A 25,581-nucleotide genomic window follows, 5' to 3' on the forward strand; every position below is an offset into this window, starting at 1 on the left:
GGGTGGCCCTGGACTCCACAGATCTTGGGGAATCTGATTTTGGGCACTCAAAACACTTGCCCATTCTATGGTATGAGGATGCAAACATCTCCCAGAAACAGAGCTATCTGGTGTGAACCAAGTTTCCTCTCAACCTCCTTGGGTTCTTGCTTGGAACTGCCAACTTGCCCGCTGTGACATTGCATTCCATGTTTTATGGAAATATGCTCATGAGTGTGAATATGATGTAACTGGAATATGCTTTATGCAAAAGGTCTCTTGTCAGGTATTACAACAAAGGTTATAACCTACTTAATATATTCGTCCTATTTGTATGCATGTATCATTCTTTTATCTGAAGCTAGAAACACGAAGTATAACTCTGAGGTCCTATTATAATTTTGCAAAGTGTGGGCCATTAATGGTGATTTAGAATCTTGATGGCTCCCATTGACTAGGACAATTCGTTGTAAATGGTTTATTTACCTGCACACCTTCCTGTATACGTGTGGGCTTACATTGACATGTGGCCGTGTCATATGATGCTGGAATCCATCTTAATCCTTGTACTTTTTCCATTGATGAGGCGAGGGTGGGGACAAGTAGAGACAAGATTCCCCCTTGTGCCAAAGCTATAAAAGGGGGTGGATCAGGACAAAAGGGGCTGCCAGTCATGAGAACTCCTGCTTATCACCTGAGATGTCTGCTGGATCTAACGAAGACTGTACAAGGGTAAAGGATTGGGCCCAGACTAGGACGGGGTCTAGTCTGTGAAAGAACCTTATTGGAACATCTTTGAGGGTGAGATTACCTGTAATCAGTTTCTTAATGTATTAGCCTTAGATTTGCATGTTTTGTTTTATTTTACTTTGTGACTTACCTTGTCTTGGCTGTTATTACTTGAAACTACTTAAATCCTACTTTTTATATTTAATAAAATCACTTTTGTTTATTAATAAACCCATTGTAAGTTATTAATACCTGGGAGAGTGAACAGAGACAGATGCACAGCTGTCAGTGATATAGAGGGCGAACAATTTACGAATTTACCCTGTATACGCTTTATACAGAGTTGTCATAAATATAAAGGGAAGGGTAAACCCCTTTAAAATCCCTCCTGGCCAGAGGAAAAATCCTCTCACCTGTAAAGGGTTAAGAAGCTAAAGGTAACCTCGCTGGCACCTGACCAAAATGACCAATGAGGAGACAAGATACTTTCAAAAGCTGGGAGGAGGGAGAGAAACAAAGGGTCTGGGTCTGTCTGTATGCTGCTTTTGCCGGGGATAGACCAGGAATGGAGTCTTAGAACTTTTAGTAAGTAATCTAGCTAGGTATGTGTTAGATTATGATTTCTTTAAATGGCTGAGAAAAGAATTGTGCTGAATAGAATGACTATCTCTGTCTGTGTGTCTTTTTTGTAACTTAAGGTTTTGCCTAGAGGGATTCTCTATGTTTTGAATCTAATTACCCTGTAAGGTATCTACCATCCTGATTTTACAGAGGTGATTCCTTTACTTCTATTAAATGTCTTCTTATAAGAAAACTGTTTTTTCGTTGTTCTAAGATCCAAGGGTTTGGGTCTGTGGTCACCTATGCAAATTGGTGAGGATTTTTACCTAACCTTCCCCAGGAAGTGGGGTGCAAGGGTTGGGAGGATTTTGGGGGGAAAGACATGTCCAAACTACGTTTCCTAGTAAACCCAGTTAAAGTTTGGTGGTGGCAGTGGATCCAGGGGCAAAGGATAAAATTAATTTGTACCTTGGGGAAATTTTAACCTAAGCTGGTGAAAGTAAGCTTAGGAGGTTTTCATGCAGGTCCCTAGATCTGTACCCTACAGTTCAGAGTGGGGAAGGAACCTTGACAAGAGTAAAACAGATTTATTTGGGGTTTGGCTCCCATTGGGAGCTGGGTGTCTGGGTGCTGGAGACAGGTAAACTGCTGAGCTATTTTTAGTTAGTCTGTAACTTTGCGGGTGTGGCCCAGATCCTGGGTCTGTGTTGCAGCAGGCTAGAGTGTCTGGCTCAACAAAGCAGGGTTCTGGAGTCCCAAGCTGGCAGGGAAAACAGGCTCAGAGGTAATTTCAGCACAGCAGGCGACAGTCCCAAGGGGATCTCTGTGACCGAACCCGTCACATCCATAATATTTTGGACTTGACTTTGTTTTTGTTTTAGTAAAAGACGTCTGACATCTTACACTGGCCAGCATGGAACTTCATCTGCCATTTTGCTGTCCCTTTACCTCATTTTTGTTAGCCTTCTCTGAAATTCCTCACTTTCTTCTCAGTTTTGACTGACCTATATAGCTTTGTGTCTCCCACTAATTTTGCCACATCACTGCTAATCCCCGTTTTCCTTGCCAATGAGAAATAGATTAACTGACACCCATCCTAGTACAGAACCTTGGGACACCACACCGTTAACTTTAGCTATGCTAACCTTTGACCATTTATTCCTATCCTTTGTGTCTTAGCCACTTTCTAATTCATAACAATATTTTACCTTTCATCCTATGACTGTGTAATTTCCTTAATAGACTTTTGTGATGGACTTTTTGAAAGACTTCTTCTTTATCCATTACTTTATTGACATGACTGAAGAATTCTAACAGATTAGAAGCCATGCTGGTTTGTCCCCAGTACACCATCTGGGGGTCTTAGAATTCTAGGTTTCAGTTGACATAATCAGTTTTCCTGTTTCTGAGGCAATGCTCTTTGGCCTAAAATTCTAAGGATCACCCCTAAAACCTCCATATTTTTTTAGTTCTGGAATAAGTATTTTCCCAACATCCTCTCTTATTTCCTTATTCTTCTCTATGGTTTCTTTTGCTCACTTGTATTCCAGTACATTTTGTCAATCTCTCAGGATTCCTGTTTCTGATGAGCAGCAAGACATTTTTAGGATTTTTTTTAAAATGTCTTTAGCTACTTACTCTTCAAAACCCCTCTTTGCCCTCTTAATCTTTCACTTTTCACTTAATTTATCATAGATTGTCCTCCTTTCTGGTGTTTCAGTGAAGGATTAGTTTCTACTTTTTCAAAGACAGTACAAGGAAGGAAGGCTAAGGCTTGGAGCTACCTTGATCTACATTTATCTTTGTGACAAATGGAGCACATATCAAGTTTGCTTGCTTGCCTTTTTGGCGTGATCTCATTGGTTTTGGTTTCAACTTTTTCTTCCCTTAGATACCATTTTAAAATTACAAATCAGATGAAAATGAAACCTGTGCTAAGTACATTTTTTTTTTTTTTTACTGTCAACTTTAGTTGTTTGTTCTTGGTACATACTACAGTAGTGTAGTCCTAATCTTTGCCTGAGCTTGGCATTTCTTGAGTATGCACAGACTGCTATGCCTTCAGGGAGCTGCACTGAAGTCCATGGGCCTCAGCACAGGTACAGCAGTCTCTTCATATTCATCTATTTACACTTCATACAAATTTTCTCCACTAACAATGTGTCTCCGTTTCCTGTTATGACAGCATGGGGGTAGGATAACATTTTTATGGATTAGCAAGAGCCTTAATGGTCCAAGTAAAATGATTGATTGTAGGCCCCTTGGAAAACAGTGTGTGCGTGCATCAGTGCCATCCATAGATAAGCCTAGCTGGGAAATGAGAGCAGGTGTACTGTACATGCTGCACAGGGCAAAATTGTCTTTGAAGTCAACACAACCAAGAGGGGAGCTTCTCTGTATCCATTTTCATTAACAAATACATGTTTTGTGGTGACTGAGCTCATGCTAGTCAGTGTCATCATTCCCTGGAGGCTCTACTTTCTGCCATCACCTGCCTGTCCAGCTACTTATCTTCAAGTCTTTGAATTTTTCACTTGATATACTGCATCTGTCTGAAGTGTATTGTAAAAATTCTTATCCTTCAAGAAGATATAGTTCTCAGAATACAGTAACACCACCCTACAGAAGGAGACAAGAATGAAGAACCCACTACTAGCCAATATTGAAATAAGCAGTAGCAAGGAGATTGAACTACACTTCAATATATTTTCCATCTTTTGAGTAATATTTAACTTAGATTATCAAGATTAAAATGGGTCACTCTAATGAAGTAGGGCAACTTTTTAAAAAATAAATAAATAAAATAACTCTGTGTTGACTTGGAAGCTGGTGCAACTACACTGATTTCAAAGCGGTTTCAAATTTAAGCTCTACCGTGTAAAGCTCTGTACTGTGCAAAACTAATCTAGATTGGAGCTTCTGAACATGAACACAATGCAAATAAATAATAAAGTACACCAACACTTGCTGTAACATAATTTATTTTTTATTTAGACTTTTCCTGCAAATATTTACCCATCTCATTAAAGTCAGGGGGACTAATCACTGTATAAAGTGAAGCCAATGTGTAAATCTTTGCAGGAGTGAGCCTTCATCTCCAATCTGTTTAATCACTCATAGCCCACCCTACTTGTTTAAAAAAAAAGAAAAGCAACCCCCCCCACCACCTTATATTTTCCTTGTGCTGTATTCAACACATTGAATATCCCTAGTCACTTTCATACACCTGCATCCTGGAATACTTTAATACTTTCCATCCCAAAGCTCTTCACTGATTCATATTTGTAAAGGCCCACAATATTCCAGCCAGGTAAATAATATGGTCCCCCTTCATTAAAGGAGGTGGAGAGGTGTTGGGGAAAGGGAAGCAAAGAGAGGGCGAAGTCGAGATGCCAGCACTCCCCTTTCTTCAGCAACTTGGCCAGGCTTCTTCCTCTAAATCATACAGCTCGAATCAATAGCAGCAGCAGGAGAGATGAAGAGAGACGTTTGCAGATGAGATCAAAGGCGATGGAGCCTCCTGGGCGGGGGATCACTCACTTGGTGGTGGGAGGGGGGGCAGCCTGAGCGGGGACAGTCCCGCATCTTCCAAACTCCTGCAGGAAGGGCCGTGCCAGCCTCATCCCCATCACGCAGCCGGACCTGCCCTGAGTCGCGCCCCCAGAGGCGGGGCGGATGAGGAACTGCAGGTGCCCGCATTGCGGGGCGGCAGCAGCCAGCCGCGCAACCCCCGCCCCGGCCGGCTGCAGGGCCTGAGCGCGCAGGGCAGAGCCGGAGCGGCGGCAACCCGCGCGCTCCGCCGCCGCGAGGGCCCGGCTTTCCCCGGCCCCATAGCAACCGCCCGGGCAACAGGCGCTCGAGCTCCGCGCTCCTCGGCTAGCACGGCGGGCCGGGGGAGGGGGGAGCAGCCTCGCCGCCGCAAGGGGCCTGCAAAGGGCGCGCGCGGGGGGCTGGATGCAGCGATCCGCTGCGCCAGCCGGGCGCTGAAAGCAACTGGCTTCCTTGCGCTCTGCCTTTGGGGGAGCGCATTCAGCCCCCGCGCCGCGGGTGGGCCCGAGCTGGCACTCTGCCCCCGGGAGCGCTGCCCTCGGCAACGGACAGCCCCAGGCCGCCCCCGTCCCGTTTTGCTTTAAATCCTTATCATTAAGCAGTTGCAACTTCCTCCCTCTACAGCGGTGCCGAGCTCTGCGAGGAGCTCCTAGCTCCCCCCGTCCCCGGCTCTCAATCAAGCAGCGCCGAAGGGACCCTTCTCCTCGTGCGAGGCCCTCTGTGGGTGGCTTCTTTTTATTTCGCCTCCCGTTTAAAAAGACGCCAACCTGTCTGCCGAGCATGTTTCCCTTCTAGTAAGGAAGCTCCACCTCTGCGAGGACTTGATTCGTCCAGCACTTTTTAAGATAATGTATGGAGCAACCTGAGGAGCTTATTGGCCAAGTTGCATGGTCCTTTTAGAGTCGGATCCTACCTGGCTGGGGGGTTCTCTCCCTCTCGCTCCTACGCGCTGGGGGGATGCCGAAATTGCAGAGTAACTACTAGAGAGTGACTTGTAAAAAAACCAGAGAAGAGAGACTTAAAGCCAATGGATTCATGGAGGCGTCCCTCCTTCCCGTGGCCTCTGTGCAGTCCCCGCAGCAGGATGAGGCTTCTGCTCCTGCTGTTGACCGTGCGATTGGGGAACTGGTAAGTACAAGTGACAAGGGGACCTGAAGTGGCTCTGCTTAGCAGCCTCTCTCCCTCCTTTATTGATCGCTTTGGGTTAGGGACGTTGCATAGTAGCAGCCCATTGTAAGTCTGTCCAACTCCCCTCCGCCCCCATCACCCAACTCCTCCTTTACGTTTGTTGTCGGATCACTTTCTGCTTGGACTTGCATCACTTTCACCTGCCCGAGAGCACTGTGTTCTCTAGGAAGGGGAGTGCCCTATTGTTGTTACAAACCTTAACCTAAACTGTAGCTCTTTTGCAAATGACTCTCTGCAACCACCTCTAGTGAATCCGACATTGCTAAAGTAAAACTTTATTTGATATGTTTGTCATTTGAGTAAGAAGCGTTTGTGGAGCCCCTGCTTCAGTTTAGCTGCAGTAAGTGATCTTCAACTTACCCTTCCTTTAAAATAATGCATTTTTCTTACCACCCGATATTCACTGTATGGGGGCTGTGGAAGTCAGTACAGTTGGGAATTTATCAGAGCTTGTACATATTTGCCAGCATCAGTTTCCCAAGAGGACCTTAATACTCAACAATAAAAATTGTTCCATGCAGGCTGCAAGTTATCAGAGTTTCATCTTAGGCAATTAGTTTTATGCATTTTTTTATTTGGTTTAGTTTATAAAAAATAAATCTTCGTCTTCTGACAAGTGGCAGGTTGCTGTTCCTGTACCTGAAAAGTACTCTGATGTAAATGAATAATACAAATAATTTGGCAAATAACTTAGTTTGATCATTTATTTGCAAAAGAAATAAACCAATATATTTGTACAAAAAATTGTCAACTGCATATCGTATTTTAGTTTTCCACCAAACTCTGGTACTATCTGCGTGGCTTTAGGACATAGGTCCTGATCCTGCACAATTGAAGTCAATGGGAGTTTTGCCTTTGTCTGTAATGGGATCAGGATCAGGTCCATTGTGCACATGTGGAACAGCTGGGTAGGTTCTGAGGTGCTGTTGAAGTTGTGAAGCTGAAAATGCAAGCTTTAACAGGAGTTTACAAGACTGATCATACAGGCTCTGAAGAAGACATTATTTTCTACCTTGTCAATATGCCATTTATAAATGTCCATGAAAGATGTAACAATGATTTTGTTTTCTTTTTATCTTTCAACTCCTTTAATAATTCAGAGGTAACATTTTTTATTCCTTACTTTATGCATTAATAAAAATATTAAGTAGCTATAATAGTACAATAGAATATTGCCCTGTGTGTCTATCTTTAACTATATGCATCAAATGATCATTCATAGATATATCAGATGTGCAGTATCTAGGATGGTAAGAAATCCATTAAAAGTTAGACCCCCCGACGCTGAACATTTTAGTCTGTATGAAGATCTTTAGCTTATCTCTCATCTTCAGAGGACTGCTGTGTGATCCCAGTTAGAAACACCACTGATTACCCTTTTCTTAGGCATGTATTAGGGTCCGTTTCTTTTAAAATTCTTGTCAGATTAAGGTAACATTTTTCAAAGGCATTGATGGAAATGATACCAGCACAGCTGTGCATCTGCAGAATGTTTTTTAATGAACACGTTACGCCTCAGGTGTGAAGGAAATTACCAAGTGGTTTGAGAGAAAAGAATACATATGCTCATTTTATCTGTTCAAAGACTAAGTTTCAAAGACAGGAAGAGCCATCTTAAAAATAGTTGCAGATGTTATTTCATTTTTCACTTATTAAAAATAAAGTATGATAGGTTTAGAGGAATAGGTATGGATTTTTAATCATATATGTAATTAGCAATAGATTTATAAATAAGTTCATGAAGAACCCTCCAATAAGAGGAAGAAATGCACTTGGATGAATTATTTTATTCTGGGCTGCACCATCTCTTCCCAGATAAAATGGAACCTTCAATATAAATATGTATGATATCAGCTGTTTTCAGGCTTGCTTTTCATTCAGAGACTAATTGGTAACATTTGTTGTTGAGAGCTTTTTCAAGTGACCACAAATGGATGTTTTCCAGAGACTGAATCTCTGATGTGTAGTTTGTTACAGCTCACTGATGTTCTACAGGGAGCTTTGTGGGAGTTTCCAGAGCCCCTTCTTAACATTCTGCCACTCAGTTGAAAGAAAGTTGGGAGGAAATTTTCTGCTTCTCTGCATTCTGTTCTAATCTCTGTCAGAAATGGCTTTTCCTTTAAGTAAAAAACATTCTAAAATGCAACATTTGCCTCCAGAATAGACCACAATGCCCCAAACTGCAGATACTTTCCAAAAATTGCTCAGGATGGGAGATCCCCAAACTCCGATACAAGGTCCCCACCTCTCACACCACTCAGACTTCAAAGGACCTAAATTGGACATTCTCTGTTATATGTGTATGCTCGTATGTGTAAACACCCACAACCCCCACTCTTAATAAAGGCTGCTCTAAGTAACATACTTAATGCAAACCTAAAAGCAAGGAAATGAAAAGTTGAGTACCAGTAGAACATACCTTTTAATCTAGACAACCACCTAGAGATGCACATGCATCACAACCTTAACTCTGCCTATAGATACCAACCTTCCAACATCCGATCCCCAAATCTTACGCAACTCCAGCCACTGTGTTTAACTGCAGCATATGTATACCCAAACAGACCATACCTCCCTCCCCTACTGTCCTTTCTGCACAGTTCTCTGAAATTACACATGCTCAGGTTGAAGAAAGGGGTGTTGAATGGTTGATACCTTTACTGGGGTGAAGATAAGGTTGTGGTGCTTTTTCTATGCTGTATGGTGGTTGTGCTGGAACAACATACAGTAGAACCTCAGAGTTACAAGCACCAGAGAGTTATGAACTAACCAGTCAATCACACACCTCATTTGGAACCAGAAATACACAATTAAGCAGCAGAGATGCCCCCGCCCCCCCCAAAAAAGAAGGAAATACAGTACTGTAAATGTAAGCTATTAAAAAAGTAAGGGAAATCAGCATTTTTCTTCTGCATAGTAAAGTTTCAAAGATGTATTAAGTCAGTGCTCAGTTGTAAACTTCTGAAACAGCCATAACATTTTTTTCAGCGTTACAAACATTTCAGAGTTATGAACAATCTCTGCCAAGGTGTTTGTAACTCTGAGGCTCTACTGTAGTTACCTATCAGTCACTTACTTTTAAATGCTTGTGTTTTGTAATAAGATCAAAATTATTATGCTGTCTAAATATAAAAACACAGTAATTATAAACTAATGCATATCACCATGACACAAAAACCTTGACTATAACCCAATAAAACTAATTTTCTTTTATTAGTAAGCTCTAAATACACACACAATATAAAACCCTTATGGAAAAGAAACATAAGTTTTTACTACACGTAAGCAATATATGTTGATCAGCCTCCAATGCACATAGTTAGTGTGGCAGAGCTCCGACCTTGTCCCCATGGGTCCCGCACTTCTAGGCGGTTTATGCTAGCCTCAGTGGCTCACCGTGACCTTCCACATAGCCCTTCTCTCTCTCGGGCCAGGGTTACAGTCTACTGAGCCCTTTTCGTGATAAGCCAGCAAGGAGGTTGGTGAGAGAAGTCCCACAGTCTCTGTTGTCCCTAGGGGCTTATTTCAGAACAGTTTAGACTCCTGTCCTGACAGGGGCCTGTCTTCCCCTCCCAGGAGGTGTTTCTGAAGTGGCAGGTTGGGGGGAACTCAGGCCCACCCTCTACCCCAGGTTCCGGATCAGGGACCCTAATGGTGACAGCTGTTGGTTGCTGACCATTCACTGCCAGAGTTGCTACATTTCCCTGAGCCAGTTCCCCACAGCTCTCCCGCTTCTCTCTTCTTCACCCATACCTTAGGGCTCCCTTACTGATGGCTTGAGGGTGCCTTCATTAACCAGCCCTTCAGCCACACTTCCTCTCCCCTGGCTCTCCTCAGCCTGACTGGAGTGAGCCCTTTTATAGTATCAGAGGGGCCTTAATTAGAGTCAGGTGTTCACATTACCTTAATAGCCTCACCTGACTCTTTGCAGGTTAATTGGAGTTGGGTGTTCTCATTAGCCTGGAGCAGTCCCTGCTCAAGTCACTCAGGGAACAGAAACCTGTTCATCCAGTGGCCAGTATATTTGCCTCTACCAGACTCCTGTACCCCACGTGCCTCCCCGCCCAACCTTTGTCCGGGTGGAGGCCCATCGGGCGCGCCACTCCCGGTTGGACCGTATCTATTTGTCACGCTTCCATCTCTCCCAGGCCCACTCCTCCAGCATCCGGCTGGCCCCGTTTTCTGATCATCACCTGGCCACCGTGACGGTCTCTCTCTGTGCGGAGAGGCCGGGGCCGGCCTATTGGCATTTTAATAACAGCTTGCTGGAGGACGTGGGCTTCGTGGCGTCCTTCCGGGAGTTCTGGTTGGCCTGGCGAGGGCAGCGGCATGCCTTTCCCTCGGCGCGGCGGTGGTGGGACCTAGGGAAGGTGCGCGCCCGGCTCTTCTGCCGCGACTACACCCGGGGCGCCAGCCGACGGAGGGATGCGGCGATGGGGCAGCTGGAACGGGAGGTCTTCGAGCTGGAGAGGCGTCTGGCCGCCAGCCCTGAGGATCCATCCCTCTGCGGAGCGTGCCGGGAGAAGCGGGAGGAGCTCCGGGCCCTCGAGGACCATCGGGCCCGGGGCGCTTTTGTTCGATCCCGCATCCGCCTCCTTCGGGAGATGGATCGCGGCTCCCGCTTCTTCTACGCCCTGGAGAAAAAGAGGGGGGGCCAAGAAGCACATCACTTGCCTCCTCGCAGAGGACGGCACCCCCCTCACGGATCCGGTGGAGATGTGCGAGGGCCAGGGCCTTCTACGCAGACCTTTTCTCCCTGGGTCCGATCGATCCTAACGCTTGCAGAGTGCTCTGGGATGAACTCCCGACGGTCAGCGCGGGCGACCGAGACCGGCTAGAGCTGCCTCTCGCTCTGGCCGAGTTCTCGGAAGCCCTCCGCTGCATGCCCACCAATAAATCTCCGGGCATGGACGGGCTGACCGTGGAGTTCTACCGCGCGTTCTGGGACGTCCTCGGCCCAGACTTAGTTACTGTCTGGGCCGAGTCTTTGCAGGGCGGGGTCCTCCCTCTTTTGTGCAGGCGAGCCGTGCTCGTCTTATTGCCAAAGAAGGGGGACCTCCGCGATTTACGGAATTGGCGTCCCGTCTCGCTCCTCAGCACGGACTATAAGGTCGTAGCGAAAGCCATCTCGCTGCGGCTGGGGTCCGTGCTGGCGGACGTGATCCACCCAGACCAGACCTACACCGTCCCAGGCCGCACCATCTTCGACAACCTCTATCTGGTCCGGGACCTTTTGGAACTCGGGTGTAGGCACGGTCTGTCGTTCGCCCTCCTGTCCCTGGATCAGGAGAAGGCGTTCGACAGGGTGGATCACGGGTATCTCCTGGGCACTCTGCGAGCGTTCGGCTTGGCTCCCCAGTTTGTGGGCTTTCTCCAGGTGCTGTACGCCTCCGCGGAGTGTCTGGTCAGGCTCAACTGGACCCTGACCGAACCGGTCAGCTTCGGGCGGGGAGTACGGCAGGGGTGCCCCCTTTCGGGCCAGCTGTACGCTCTGGCGATCGAGCCCTTCCTCTGTCTCCTCCGCAGGAGGTTGACGGGGTTGGCGCTACGGGAGCCGGAGCTGCGGTTGGTCCTGTCGGCATACGCCGACGATGTACTCCTCGTGGTCCAGGACCCGGGCGACTTGGCGCGGGTGGAGGCTTGCCAGGCTGTGTACTCGGCAGCCTCCTCTGCCCGGGTCAACTGGGTCAAGATCTCTGGCTTGGTGGTAGGGGACTGGCAGCAGGCGAGCTCCCTCCCACCCGCGCTTCAAGCCATCCGGTGGAGCGTGGGTCCGCTGCTCTATCTCGGCGTTTACCTTTCTGCCACGCATCCGTCTCCGCCGGAGAACTGGCACGGTTTAGAGGGCAGGGTGGTAGAGCGGCTCCGGAGATGGACGGGACTGCTCCGGTGTCTGTCCTTTCGAGGGCGGGCACTGGTGCTCAACCAACTGGTCCTGTCCATGCTCTGGTACCGGCTCAACACCCTGGTTCCGGCTCCGGATTTCCTGGCCAACCTCCAGAAATTGATTCTTGAGTTCTTCTGGTCAGGACTGCACTGGGTCTCTGCAGGGGTTCTCCATCTGCCCCTGGAGGAGGGAGGGCAGGGTCTGAAGTGTCTCCACACTCAGGTCCATGTCTTCCGCCTCCAGGCCCTGCAGAGGCTCCTTTATGGTGCAGGTAGTCCGGCGTGGAGCGCATTAGCGCACGCCTTCCTGCGCCGCCTCCGAGGGCTCCAATATGACCGGCAGCTCCTTTATCTCCACCCGAGGGGTCTTCCGCGAGACCTCTCCGGGCTGCCGGTCTTCTACCAGGACCTCCTCCGGACCTGGAAACTGTTCGCAGCGACCAGGTCCGTGGCGGCCTCCGTGGGGGCAGACCTCCTCGCGGAACCCCTGCTACACAACCCCCAGCTCCGTGTGCAGGCGGCGGAGTCCCCCTCGGTGCGCCAGAGGTTGGTCCTGGCGGAAGTCACCAGAGTCGGAGACCTCCTGGACTACGACCGGGGTGACTGGCTGGATCCCCTGACGCTCGCTCAGCACATGGGGCTCTCCAGACCTCGTACTGCCCTGCGCGTACTTCAGGAGGTGAGCGCCGCTTTGCCGCCCGCTGCTCGGGTTTACCTCGACCGGGTCCTGCGAGAGGGCGTGCCCTGCCCACCCTCCACCCCAGGCCCTCCGGACCTTTTCATCGGGCCCCTGCCCCGTGGACCCGACCGACCCCCCCGCCCCTTTACCGTGAGCCGGCTGCGCGAGCTGCAGCCGGTCCGGTTTCAGACCGCGCCAAAACGACATCTCTACACGCTCGTGCTCCACACCCTTCATGTCCTCACCCTCGCGTCCCGCCCTGACACTAAGTGGCGGGACCTCCTGCCACCTCTAGAGGGCGAGGAGCCCCGGTGGGCCAGCCTCTATTCCACCTTAGTGCCGAGGCCCGCCGGGGATATCAGTTGGCGGCTCCTTCACGGGGCCGTGAGCATGGGCGTGTATTTGGCGCGGTTCACCCCGATTCCGGACACCTGCCCCTTTTGCGGCGTGAGGGAAACCCTGGCACACGTCTATCTGGAGTGCGCCAGGTTGCAGCCCCTATTCCGGCTCCTCACCAATCTTTTGTTACGGTTTTGGTTGCACTTTTCTCCTCACCTTCTCATCTATGCACTCCCTGTCCGTGGCCTCACTAAGTTGCGGGACCTCCTGGTCAACCTCCTCCTGACCCTGGCTAAAGTGGCCATCTATAAAACCAGGGTGAGGAGGTTGGCCGATGGAGTCTCCTGCGACTGCGGGGCCTATTTCCGATCCTCTGTCCGTTCACGCCTCCGAGCGGATTTCCTCTGGGCGGTGTCCACCGACTCCCTTGACGCCTTTGAGGAGCAGTGGGTGCTGTCCGGGGTTCTCTGCTCGGTGTCCCCGTCCGGTTCCCTTCGTTTGACCCTTTGACTGCACTCCCGTCCCTGTTTTTCATTAGTTGTTCCTCGTAATTAGTTGGCTCTCCAGGCCCTGTGGATCTCCCCCTTAGGCTGGGGGGGGGGCTCCTTTCGTAGTGGACGAGCTCCGCCTGCCCACTTCCTGGATCCCAATAGACCAGACTCCTGTACCCCACGTGCCCCCCCGCCCCATCCTGGACTGACCCCCTGTAACAGCCCCCAGCTTTGTCCCTGGCTCCCTGCCCCATTTTTCCCCTTGCAGCCTTTTTGCCCTTCCCCTTACCCCAGCACCTTGCTGGCTTCAGTTTGTTTGCCTGCCCCGTCCTTCTCCCTCTGCAGCCCTTGCTTGTTTGCCCCGCCCTTGCCTCTGAAGTCAGCCCCTAGGTTCCCTGTCCTGCCTCCAGCCTGGTTCTCCCCCCTCCCCATGTGATACCTCTGCCCTGATTGGCCCCTTATTCAGTGCGCCCATGCCCCCTCCCATGCGCTTGTGCCCTTCCCCTGTTTGAGTTTGCCCCGATCTCACTGCACTCCCCAAATGTTGTTATGACCCCCCTCCCCTAGTGCAGCTAGAGGAGCCAGTTTTCTACTCCGAGTCAGTGACTGTCCCCCACAAGCCCTCGAAAGCCCCCCTGTCCAGCCCATCCCCTTTGGTGCCCTCCTCCCCTGCCTGCAGCCTAGCGGGGAGGAGTGGTTGACCTGCCTCCCCTTTCCCCTCCTCTTTCTGGTGTCCTTCCCTCCCTGATCATTATGATGGGGAATACGACGGGTGGGGCCCCTCCAGTAGCCCTAGATATCCCTCCCCCGCCTGCCCCTCCGTCACCGCCCCGAGCCTCTACCTCAGCCGCCGCTGCCAAACCACCTGTCACCGCCCCCGCTGGGGCGCCGGCAGCGGCGGGCACCGGGGCGACCTCCATTGCTGCCACGTCCCTCCCCCCTTAGATTCTGGGGGAGCCCCCCCCAGCCAGCGGGAAGGGCCAGGGTAGGAAGAAGGGGAAGAGCCCTGCTAAAAAGTCCAGGCCCTCCATGGCAGGGACTGCCCTCACTGCCGCCGCCCCGTCATCGGCCGCAGCCTCCCACCCCGCTGCCCCTTCCACCAGCTCTGTGGGTGTCCCTCCCCCGGCCCCCAGGGCGTACGCCCAGGTGGCGGCAGCCCCCCCGCCTGCTGCTACGTCATCTCTCCCATCCGCCGCCTCCGCTACCAGCTATAGCGACCAGGGCCCCTTTCCCACCATGACCAGAAAGCACGGCGTCCGTTGCCTCCTGGTGCCCGCCTCGCCCCACGTGGAGACGTACGTGCCGGCGTTGGCGAGGGCGGTGGGGCCCACGGCCATTGTGGCGGCCTCCAAAATGTACGGGAAGGTAGTCTTCTTCCTGGCATCGGAGGCCGCCGCCCAGGAGGCGGCGGAGAAGGGCCTGGCGGTGGGGGGGCGTGTTCGTCCCCCTCGAGCCGCTGGATGACCTGGGCGTCCGCCTGGTCCTGACTTCCATCCCTCCCTTCCTTCCCAATGCCGCCCTGTTACCTGCCCTCTCTACCCTGGGGAAGCCCATCTCTGTTTTGAGCCCTCTCTCCTTGGGCTGCAAGGACCCCGCCCTCCGTCACGTCCTTTCGTTCTGCCGGCAAGTGCAGCTGCAACTGCCACCGGCGGCGCGTGATGGAGAGGCGCTTGAGGGGTCCTTTTTGATCTCCTACCAGGGGGCCCACTACCGGGTGCATTATTCCACGGGGGAGGCCCGGTGCTACCTCTGCCGGGCAATGGGGCACATCCAGAGGGACGGCCCCTTGGCATCCGGGACCCCCGAGCCCCGGCAGGGCGCTGGCCCCGTCATCGCTGGCGCCCCTGGCTGCCCGGTGCCCGAAGACGCCCCTCCTCCCACTCAGTCCATCACTGCTCCTGCTCGGGCCCGAGGGGCGCTCCCCGCAGCACGCCCAGACGAGCGGGAGAGCCCCGCCTCTGCTGCCTGCAATTCGGCGGGACCCCCAGAGGAGGGTGCGGCAGGGATGCTGCCAAGCGTGGGAGAGGGCCCGCCCCAGGGGGACTCTTCCCTCCCTTATTCCGCCCCACCGCTGCCTCCCACGGTCCCTGAGCCATCATCCTTGCCCCCTGACCCGACCCCTGTTAGCCAGCCCCCCGATGATGCCATGGAGGGCTGGGCCCTAGTCCAGGGGAAGCGGGGCAAGCGGAAGGCTCGAGCTCCACTCCTTTCCACCGATGCGGAAGCCCCCCGGAAGACCAGAAGGGGGGGCGCCAATGCCGAGCCCTCTGCCTTGTCTGTGAGCGCATACCAGCCCCTGGTACTGGCTGGGGAAGACATGGCAGCACGGAAGGGCAGTATCGTCCCTCCCTTAGAGTCCCTTCCTTCTAAGGACCCCGATGGAGCCCCACCTGCCCCGTTACCATCCACAACCCCTGTGAGCCTCGGGGCGAGTGTCGCTCCGGGCACTAGCGGGGAGACCTCCGGGGTGGCGGAAGGAGAGCTCCCCTCCATATACGAGGATATCGAGGCCCTGGGTCTGACCCCAGTCACCCAGGGGGAGAACGACCCACTGCTAACAGGCCTTGATCTGAGCGACCTCACCCCGGCCCCGCCTTCCCCATGTCCCCTTCCCCTAATAGCTACCTTTGCTCCCGCCTCCGAGGGTTCCCAGGGCTCCTCCATCTGCCCGGCAGTGGGTGGCAGCTCGGTGTTAGCCGCCAAGTCCACCGAGGCGACTGCTGGTGCTCTGCGGCTGGGACCCGAGCACCATGGGTTGCCCCTCGAGGACGTGGAGCGACTGACCTCCTTCCCGGGCAGGGACCCCACTGACGGTGCTGTGGCTACTCTGCCGGCCGTGGTGCCAGAGCCCAGCATCATGGAGGGCCCCCTGCCCCACCCTCACCTCCCAGAGCCTGATCGAGAGGGGCCATTTCCAACAGCTTGGCTCCTGGGGCCCAGGATCCTACCTATGCTCCTCTCCCTGGCTCTGCACCCAACCCCTGCCTTGCCCTTATTCTGAATCCCTGCCCTGCCCCTGATGTCAACCCCGCCCCTGTTCCCCCCACCTCCCGTGTTGTCACTGCCGTCCCTGGGGCCGTCATCTCCTCACTCCTAGAGGATAGCCCCCAGGGAGCGGCTTCTGTTTTCCCTAGTCCCGACTCGCTAGGGGCTGCTACCTTCCCTCCGCCGCCCCCACTCGAGCCAGGGTTTGAGGGGGGCCGCGTGGCGCCAGCCCATCGGGCGCTACGTCGGGGGTCTGCCCCTTGCCTGCCCGTTTTGCTGGGCCATGGGGCTGTGTCAGCAGTCCCTCCGGAGGACAGCCGGGGGCTAGTGGCCCTGGCCCACCATACGCTGCGGGAGGAGCTGCAGGAGTTCCTTGAGGACGTCCGGGGCTCCCATAATAAGGTGCAGCTCGCCCTGCAGCGCTGGGGGGATTTCCATCTCATCCTCCGGGCCGCGAGGGCCCTCATGGGGGAGGGTAAAAGGACCGGGAAGCAGGCTGCCGCGACTTACCAGCGGATCCGCCTCTTCCGTGACTCCCTAATTACCTACGGGGTAGGTCACGGATTGTTGCGCGGCCCATTGGGTGAGGATCCCCCCCCAGCCCTCCTTATGGAACTTCTTACCATCATCACGTTAAACACCAGGGGCTGTAGGATGGGTCTCCACAGGTGCCAGGTGGTCTCCTTCCTTCGGGAGTGGGGGTACTCTGTGATTTTCCTGCAGGAGACCCATACGGATCCGGCCGACGAAGCTAGCTGGCGGCTGGAATGGGGGGACAGGGTCTACTTTAGCCATCTCACAGTTTGTACGGCTGGAGTGGTGACCCTGTTCTCCCCCGACCTACGGCCCGAGGTGCTGGGGGTCGCCGAGGCTGTGCCGGGCTGCCTGCTGCACCTCCGGGTCCGTTTGGAGGGGCTTGTGGTCAATCTCTTCAACATCTATGCCCCAACATCGGGCCCGGAGCGGCTACGCTTCTTTCAGCAGGCGTCCGCCTTCCTCGGCACTTTGGATCCTCACGAGTGCCTGGTCCTGGGCGGGGACTTCAATAGACCGCTCGGGGACTGAGCAGTGCCCGGCCGCCGCGGACGTCCTCCAGGAGATAGTCGACCATCACTCCCTGGTGGACGTCTGGCGCGACCACCACCCGGACGACACCTCGACGTTCACCTTTGTCCGGGTGGAGGCCTGTCGGGCGCGCCACTCCCGGTTGGACCGTATCTATTTGTCATGCTTCCATCTCTCCCAGGCCCACTCCTCCAGCATCCGGCCGGCCCCGTTTTCCGATCATCACCTGGCCACTGTGATGGTCTCTCTCTGTGTGGAGAGGCCGGGGCCGGCCTATTGGCATTTTAATAACAGCTTGCTGGAGGACGTGGGCTTCGTGGCGTCCTTCCGGGAGTTCTGGTTGGCCTGGCGAGGGCAGCGGCGTGCCTTTCCCTCGGCGCGGCGGTGGTGGAACCTAGGGAAGGTGCGCGCCCGGCTCTTCTGCCGCGACTACACCCGGGGCGCCAGCTGACGGAGGGATGCGGCGATGGGGCAGCTGGAACGGGAGGTCTTCGAGCTGGAGAGGCGTCTGGCCGCCAGCCCTGAGGATCCATCCCTCTGCGGAGCGTGCCGGGAGAAGCGGGAGGAGCTCCGGGCCCTCGAGGACCATCGGGCCCGGGGCGCTTTTGTTCGATCCCGCATCCGCCTCCTTCGGGAGATGGATCGCGGCTTCCGCTTCTTCTACGCCCTGGAGAAAAAGAGGGGGGCCAAGAAGCACATCACTTGCCTCCTCGCAGAGGACGGCACCCCCCTCATGGACGCGGTGGAGATGTGCGGGAGGGCCAGGGCCTTCTACGCAGGCCTTTTCTCCCCGGATCCGACCGATCCTAACGCTTGCAGAGTGCTCTGGGACGAACTCCCGACGGTCAGCGCGGGCGACCGAGACCGGCTAGAGCTGCCTCTCACTCTGGCCAAGTTCTCGGAAGCCCTCCGCCGCATGCCCACCGATAAATCTCCGGGCATGGACGGGCTGACCGTGGAGTTCTACTGCGTGTTCTGGGACGTCCTCGGCCCAGACTTAGTTACTGTCTGGGCCGAGTCTTTGCAGAGCAGGGTCCTCCCTCTTTCGTGCAGGCGAGCCGTGCTCGCCTTATTGCCAAAGAAGGGGGACCTCCGCGATTTACGAAATTGGCGTCCCGTCTCGCTCCTCAGCACGGACTACAAGGTTGTAGCGAAAGCCATCTCGCTGCGGCTAGGGTCCGTGCTGGCGGACGTGATCCACCCAGACCAGACCTACACCGTCCTGGGCCACACCATCTTCGACAACCTCTATCTGGTCCGGGACCTTTTGGAACTCGGGTGTAGGGACGGTCTGTCGTTCGCTCTTCTGTCCCTGGATCAGGAGAAGGCGTTCGACAGGGTGGATCACGGGTACCTCCTGGGCACTCTGCGAGCGTTTAGCTTGGCTCCCCAGTTTGTGGGTTTTCTCCAGGTGCTGTACGCCTCCGCAGAGTATCTGGTCAGGCTCAACTGGACCCTGACCGAACCGGTCAGCTTCGGGCGAGGAGTACGGCAGGGGTGCCCCCTTTCGGGCCAGCTGTACGCTCTGGCGATCGAGCCCTTCCTCTGTCTCCTCCGCAGGAGGTTGACGGGGTTGGCGCTACGGGAGCGAGAGCTGCGGCTGGTCCTGTCAGCATATGCTGACGATGTGCTCCTCGTGGTCCAGGACCCGGGCGATTTGGCGCGGGTGGAGGCTTGCCAGGCTGTGTACTCGGCAGCCTCCTCCGCCCGGGTCAACTGGGTCAAGAGCTCTGGCTTGGTGGTAGGGGACAGGCGGCAGGCGAGCCCCCTTCCCAGCCACGCTTCAAGCCATCTGGTGGAGCGTGGGTCCGCTGCTCTATCTTGGCGTTTACCTTTCTGCCACGCATCCGTCTCTTCTGGAGAACTGGCACGGTTTAGAGGACAGGGTGGTAGAACTCCGGAGATGGACAGGACTGCTCCGGTGTCTGACCTTTCGAGGGCAGGCACTGGTGCTCAATCAACTAGTCCTTTCCATGCTCTGGTACCGGCTCAACACCCTGGTTCCGGCCCCGGATTTCCTGGCCAACCTCCGGAAATTGATTCTGGAGTTCTTCTGGTCAGGACTGTACTGGGTCTCTGCAGGGGTTCTCCATCTGCCCCTGGAGGAGGGAGGGCAGGGCCTGAAGTGTCTCCGCACTTAGGTCCATGTCTTCCGCCTCCAGGCCCTGCAGAGGCTCCTTTATGATGCAGGTAGTCCGGCGTGGAGCATATTGGCGTACGCCTTCCTGCGCCACCTCCGAGGGCTCCTATATGACCGGCAGCTCCTTTATCTCCTGTAGGATTCATACAAGGTTCATGCGCTTGGTAACATTCAGGGCACACCCGGAGTGTGGTATAGGAGCTGTGCACACACAGCTCTTCTCAAGGGCATGAACCTTGGAATCTCGCCCAGATGACATGAACCATGGGAAGCCTCCCAGGACTGGACTCAAGGACTGAGAGCGAGGAATGTGGTAGACAGAAACTGGTAAATAAGAATGTTAAACAAAGCCAGTGTATTCCTTTTATCTGTTGGAGAATGTAATGCGCGGGGGGAGAGAAAGAATAAAGGGGAAGGTGGAATGCTGACAGGCAGAAGCCTGTTAGCAGACCAGCCGTTTGCTTGCTAAAAGCTGTGTTCTGTCTTGTCATTGAACCGCCACAACCTCCATCCGAGGGGTCTTCCGCGAGACCTCTCCGGGCTGCCGGTCTTCTACCAGGACCTCCTCCGGACCTGGAAACTGTTTGCAGCGACCAGATCCGTGGAGGCCTCCGTGGGGGAAGATCTCCTCGCGGAGCCCCTGCTACACAACCCCCACCTCCGTGTGCAGGCAGCGGAGTCCCCCTCGGTGCGCCAGAGGTTGGTCCTGGCAGAAGTCACCAGAGTCGGAGACCTCCTGGACTACGAGCGGGGAGACTGGCTGGATCCCCTGATGCTCGCTCAGCGCATGGGGCTCTCCAGACCTCGTACTGCCCTGTGCGTACTTCAGGAGGTAAGGGCCGCTTTGCCACCCGCTGCTTGGGTTTACCTCGACCGGGTCCTGCGAGAGGGCGCACCCCACCCACCCTCCCCCCCAGGCCCTCCAGACCTTTTCATCGGGCCCCTGCCCCGTGGACCCGACCGACCCCCCCACCTCTTCACCGTGAGCTGGCTGCGCGAGCTGCAGCCGGTCCGGTTCCAGACCGCACCAAAACAACATCTCTACACGCTCGTGCTCCACGCCTTTCATGTCCTCACTCTCGCGTCCCGCCCTGACACTAAGTGGTGGGACCTTTTGCCACCTCTAGAGGGTGAGGAGCCCCGATGGGCCAGCCTCTATTCCACCTTAGTCCCGAGGCCTGCTGGGGATATCAGTTGGCAACTCCTTCACGGGGCCGTGAGCACGGGCGTGTACTTGGTGCGGTTTACCCCAATCCTGGACACCTGCCCCTTTGCAGCGTGAGGGAAACCCTGGCGCACGTCTATCTGGAGTGCGCCAGGTTGCAGCCCCTATTCCAGCTCCTCACCAATATTTTGTTAAGGTTTTGGTTGCACTTTTCTCCTCACCTTCTCATCTATGCACTCCCTGTCCATGGCCTCACTAAGTTGCGGGACCTCCTGGTCAACCTCCTCCTGGCCCTGGCTAAAGTGGCCATCTATAAAACCAGGGTGAGGAGGTTGGCCGATGGAGTCTCCTGCGACTGCGGGGCCTATTTCCGATCCTCTGTCCGTTCACGCCTCTGGGCAGAGTTCCTCTGGGCGGCGTCTACTGACTCCCTTGACGCCTTTGAGGAGCAGTGGGCGCTGTCCGGGGTTCTCTGCTCGGTGTCCCCGTCCGGTTCCCTTCGTTTGACCCTTTGACTGCACTCCCGTCCCCGTTTTTCATTAGTTGTCCCCCGTAATTATTTGGCTTCCCTGGTCCTGTGGATTTCCCCCTTAGGCTGGGGGGGGATCCTTTAGCAGTGGGTGAGCTTCGGCCGCCCACTTCCTGGATCCCAATACGACTACCCCATCCCCATCTGGTTCCCTTCATTTGACCCTTTGACCGCACTCCCGTCCCTGTTCTTCATTAGTTGTCCCCTGTAATTATTTGGCTTCCCAGGTCCTGTAGACCCCCCCTTAGGCTGGGGGGGATCCTTTAGCAGTGGGCGAGCTTTGCCCGCCCACTTTCTGGATCCCAATAAGACTACCTCATCCCCATCTGGTTCCCTTCGTTTGACCCTTTGACCGCACTCCCGTCCCTGTTCTTCATTAGTTGTCCCCCGTAATTATTTGGCTTCCCAGGTCCTGTGGATCCCCCCCTTAGGCCTGGGGGGGGGATCCTTTAGCAGTGGGTGAGCTTCGCCCACCCACTTCCTGGATCCCAATAAGACTACCCCATCCCCATCTGGTTCCCTTCATTTGACCCTTTGACCGCACTCCCGTCCCTGTTGTTCATTAGTTGTCCCCCGCAATTATTTGGTTTTCCAGGTCCTGTGGACTACCCCCCTTAGGCTGGGGGGGGGGCTTTGCCCGCCCACTTTCTGGATTCCAATACGACTACTCTATTGAGCCCAACTGGCCTAGAGGGAGGAGAGAGACTGCTGCTAGGCCTTGGGCTTTTGCTGCTACTGCAGCTGCTCCCCTGGCTGGGCCAGACACCATACCCCGACCCCCACTTCTCTGCTACCTGGTTGCTGGCTAGCCGCTGGACCACCACCCCCACCCTTGGTTGCTGCTACTCCAGCCCCTTGGTGGGTGGGGGGTGGCTGCTGGCCCGCTCCCCAGAGGAGGGGAATGAGGGACTCCAGGCCTGGCCGTTGCTGCTGTGGACCGTACTACCACCACCACCACCTGTGAGGGGTCATTTCTGTCTGCCTGTCCACTGGACTGTGGCCTGGAGCTGCTGCATTTGCTGCGTGGAGCTGCTGGAGCCCCGAGGAGGAGAAGAAGAGGCCATCTGCTGCTGGGGGAGTGCACAGGGACTCTACAGACCGCTGTGGAGGGGGCTTTTAAGACCGAGTAACTTTTGAACTGTGCTCTTGTGGTGGGAGTTTTGACTGTTTGTGGGGACACAGGGGGTGTGGCTTGGAACCTGCCCCCTAGTCCATCCTCCGACCCTGGGGAAGCCCTCCCAGCCGGCAGGAAGGACCAGGGTAAAAAGAAGGGTAAGGGCCCTGCAAAAAAGTCTAAGCCCTCCATGGCAGGGGCTGCCCCCACTGCCGTGGCCCCACCACTGGCTGCGGCATCCCTCCCCGCTGTTCCCTCCACCAGCTCTGTGGGTGCCCCGGCCCCCAGGGTGTACGCCCAGGTGGCGGCAGCCCCCCCCGCCTGCCGCTACATGATCTTTCCCACTCACCGCCTCCGCTACCATCAATAGCGGCCAGGGCCCCTTCCCGACCTTGACCAGGAAGCACGGTGTCCGTTGCCTTCTGGTGCCCGCCTCGCCCCACGTGGAGACCTACGTGCAGGCGTTGGTGAGGGTGGTGGGGCCCACGGCCATTGTGGCAGCCTCCAAAATGTACGGAAAGGTCTTCTTCTTTTTAGCATCGGAGGCTGCCGCCCAGGAGGCAGTGGAGAAGGGCTTGGTGGTGGGGGGCGTGTTTGTCCCCCTAAAGCTGCTAGAGGTCTTGGGCGCCTGCCTGGTCCTGACCTCTGTCCTTCCCTTTCTTCCCAATGCCGCCTTGTTACCTGCCCTCTCTACCCTGGGGAAACCCATCTCCATTGTCAGCCCTCTCCCACTGGGCTGCAAAGACCCCTCCCTCCATCACGTCCTCTCGTTCCGCTGGCAGGGGCAGCTTCAACTGCCGCCGGCAATGTGTGACGGAGAGGTGCTCAAGGAGTCATTCTTGGTCCCCTACCAGGGGGCCCCTTACCGGGTGCACTATTCCACAGGGGAGGCCCGGTGCTACCTCTGCCGGGCGATGGGGCACGTCCGGAGGGACTGCCCCTTGGTCCGGCAAGGAGGGGCATCCGGGACCCCCGAGCTCCGGCGGGGCGCTGACCCTGTCATCGCCGGCACCCCTGGCTGCCCGGCACCTGAAGCTGCCCCTCCTCCTCAGTCCACCACTGCTCCAGCTCGGGCCCAAGGGAGAGCTCCGCCTTAGCTGCCTGCAATCCGGCGGAGCCCCTAGAGGAGGGTGCGGCAAGGATACCGCTGAGCATGGGAAAGGGCCCGTCCCAGGGGGAATCTTCCCTCCCTCATGCCGTCCCACCGCTGTCTCCCATGGTCCCTGAGCCATTGTCCCTGCCCCCGACCCGACCCCTGTTAGTCGGCCCCCCGATGATGCCATGGAGGGCTGGGCCCTAGTCCAGGGGACGTGGGGCAAATGGAGGGCTCGAGCTCTGCTCCTTTCCATCGATGCGGAAGCCCCCCGAAAGACCTGAAAGGGGGGCACTGATGCCGAGCCCTCTGCCTTGCCTGCAGGCGCGTACCATCCCCCGGTACCGGCTGGGGAAGACGTGGCAGCACGGGAGGGCAGTACCGTCCCTCCATTGGAGTCCCTTCCCTCCAAGGCCCCCGATGGAGCCCCTCCTGCCCCGTTACCATCCGGAGCCCCTGTGAGCCCCGGGGCGAGCATCACTTCGGGCACTGGCGGGGAGACCTCCGGGGTGGTGGAAGGAGAGCTCCCTTCCATCTACGAGGAGATCGGGGCCCTGGGTCTGACCCTGGTCACCCAGGGGGAGGACGACCCTCTGCCAGCGGGCCTCGATCTGAGTGACCTCACCCCGGCCCCGCCTTCTCCATGCTCCCTCCCCAGCCGCTGCTTCTGCTCCTGCCTCCGAGGGTTCCCTGGGCTCCTCCATCTGCCTGGCCGCAGGTGGCACCCTGCTGTTGGCCGCCGAGCCCACCGAGGCGACCACCGGTGCTATGCGGCTGGGACCTGAGCACCACGGGCTGTCCCTCATGGGCATGGGGCAATCGACCTCCTTCCCGGGCAGTTCTGCAGAAAAGGACCTAGGGGTTACAGTGGACGAGAAGCTGGATATGAGTCAACACTGTGCCCTTGTTGCCAAGAAGGCCAATGGCATTTTGGGATGTATACGTAGGGGTATTGCCAGCAGATCGAGGGACGTGATCGTTCCCCTCTATTCAACATTGGTGAGGCCTCATCTGGAGTACTGTGTCCAGTTTTGGGCCCCACACTACAAGAAGGATGTGGAAAAATTGGAAAACGTCCAGCGGAGGGCAACAAAAATGATTAGGGGACTGGAACACATGACTTATGAGGAGAGGCTGAGGGAACTGGGATTGTTTAGTCTGCGGAAGAGAAGAATGAGGGGGGATTTGATAGCTGCTTTCAACTCCTGAAAGGGGGTTCCAAAGAGGATGGATCTAGACTGTTCTCAGTGGTAGCTGATGACAGAACAAGGAGTAATGGTCTCAAGTTGCAGGGGGGCAGGTTTAGGTTGGATATTAGGAAAAACTTTTTCACTAGGAGGGTGGTGAAACAGTGGAATGCGTTACCTAGGGAGGTGGTGGAATCTCCTTCCTCAGATATTTTAAAGGTCAGGCTTGACAAAGCCTTGGCTGGGGTGATTTAGTTGGGGATTGGTCCTGCTTTGAGCAGGGGGTTGGACTAGATGACCTCCTGAGGTCCCTTCCAACCCAGATATTCTATGAAGTGTCTCTGCACTCAGGTCCATGTCTTCCGCCTCCAGGCCCTGCAGAGGCTCCTTTATGGTGCAGGTAGTCCGGCGTGGAGCGTACTGGCACGCGCTTTCCTGTGCCGCTTCCGAGGGCTCCGATATGACCGGCAGCTCCTTTACCTCCATCCGAGAGGTCTTCTGTGAGACCTCTCCGGGCTGCCGGTCTTCTACCAGGACCTCCTCCGGACCTGGAAACTGTTCACAACAACTAGGTCCGTGGCAGCCTCCATGGGGGAATATCTCCTTGCGGAGCCCCTGCTACACAACCCCCAGCTCCGTGTGCAGGTGGCGGAGTCCCCCTCGGTGCGCCAGAGGTTGGTCCTGGCAGAAGTCACCAGAGTCGGAGACCTCCTGGACTACGAGCGGGGAGACTCGCTGAATCCCCTGACGCTCGTTCAGCGCATGGGGTTCTCCAGACCTCATACTCCCCTGCGCGTACTTCAGGAGGTGAGGGCCGCTTTGCTGCCTGCTGCTCGGGTCTACCTCGACCGGGTCCTAAGGGAGGGCGTGCCCCGCCCATCTTCCACGCCAGGCCCTCCGGA

The 25,581-nt window shown here is 55.3% G+C and overlaps 1 protein-coding gene across 1 annotated transcript in view; it reads left to right on the forward strand.

Annotated features, from left to right (window-relative positions):
• Positions 1-5,151: 5,151 nt before the first annotated feature.
• GABRG1 (gamma-aminobutyric acid type A receptor subunit gamma1) overlaps positions 5,152-25,581 on the forward strand; it is an 81,211-nt gene continuing 60,781 nt past the window's right edge. The window contains exon 1 of the mRNA XM_073340106.1: positions 5,152-5,946. Coding sequence (XP_073196207.1) covers positions 5,846-5,946 — 101 coding nt within the window. The 5' untranslated portion in view covers positions 5,152-5,845. The remainder of the gene's footprint in view (positions 5,947-25,581) is intronic.

Source organism: Lepidochelys kempii, chromosome 4 (genome assembly GCF_965140265.1).
Source record: "Lepidochelys kempii isolate rLepKem1 chromosome 4, rLepKem1.hap2, whole genome shotgun sequence".
Taxonomy (NCBI): domain Eukaryota; kingdom Metazoa; phylum Chordata; order Testudines; family Cheloniidae; genus Lepidochelys; species Lepidochelys kempii.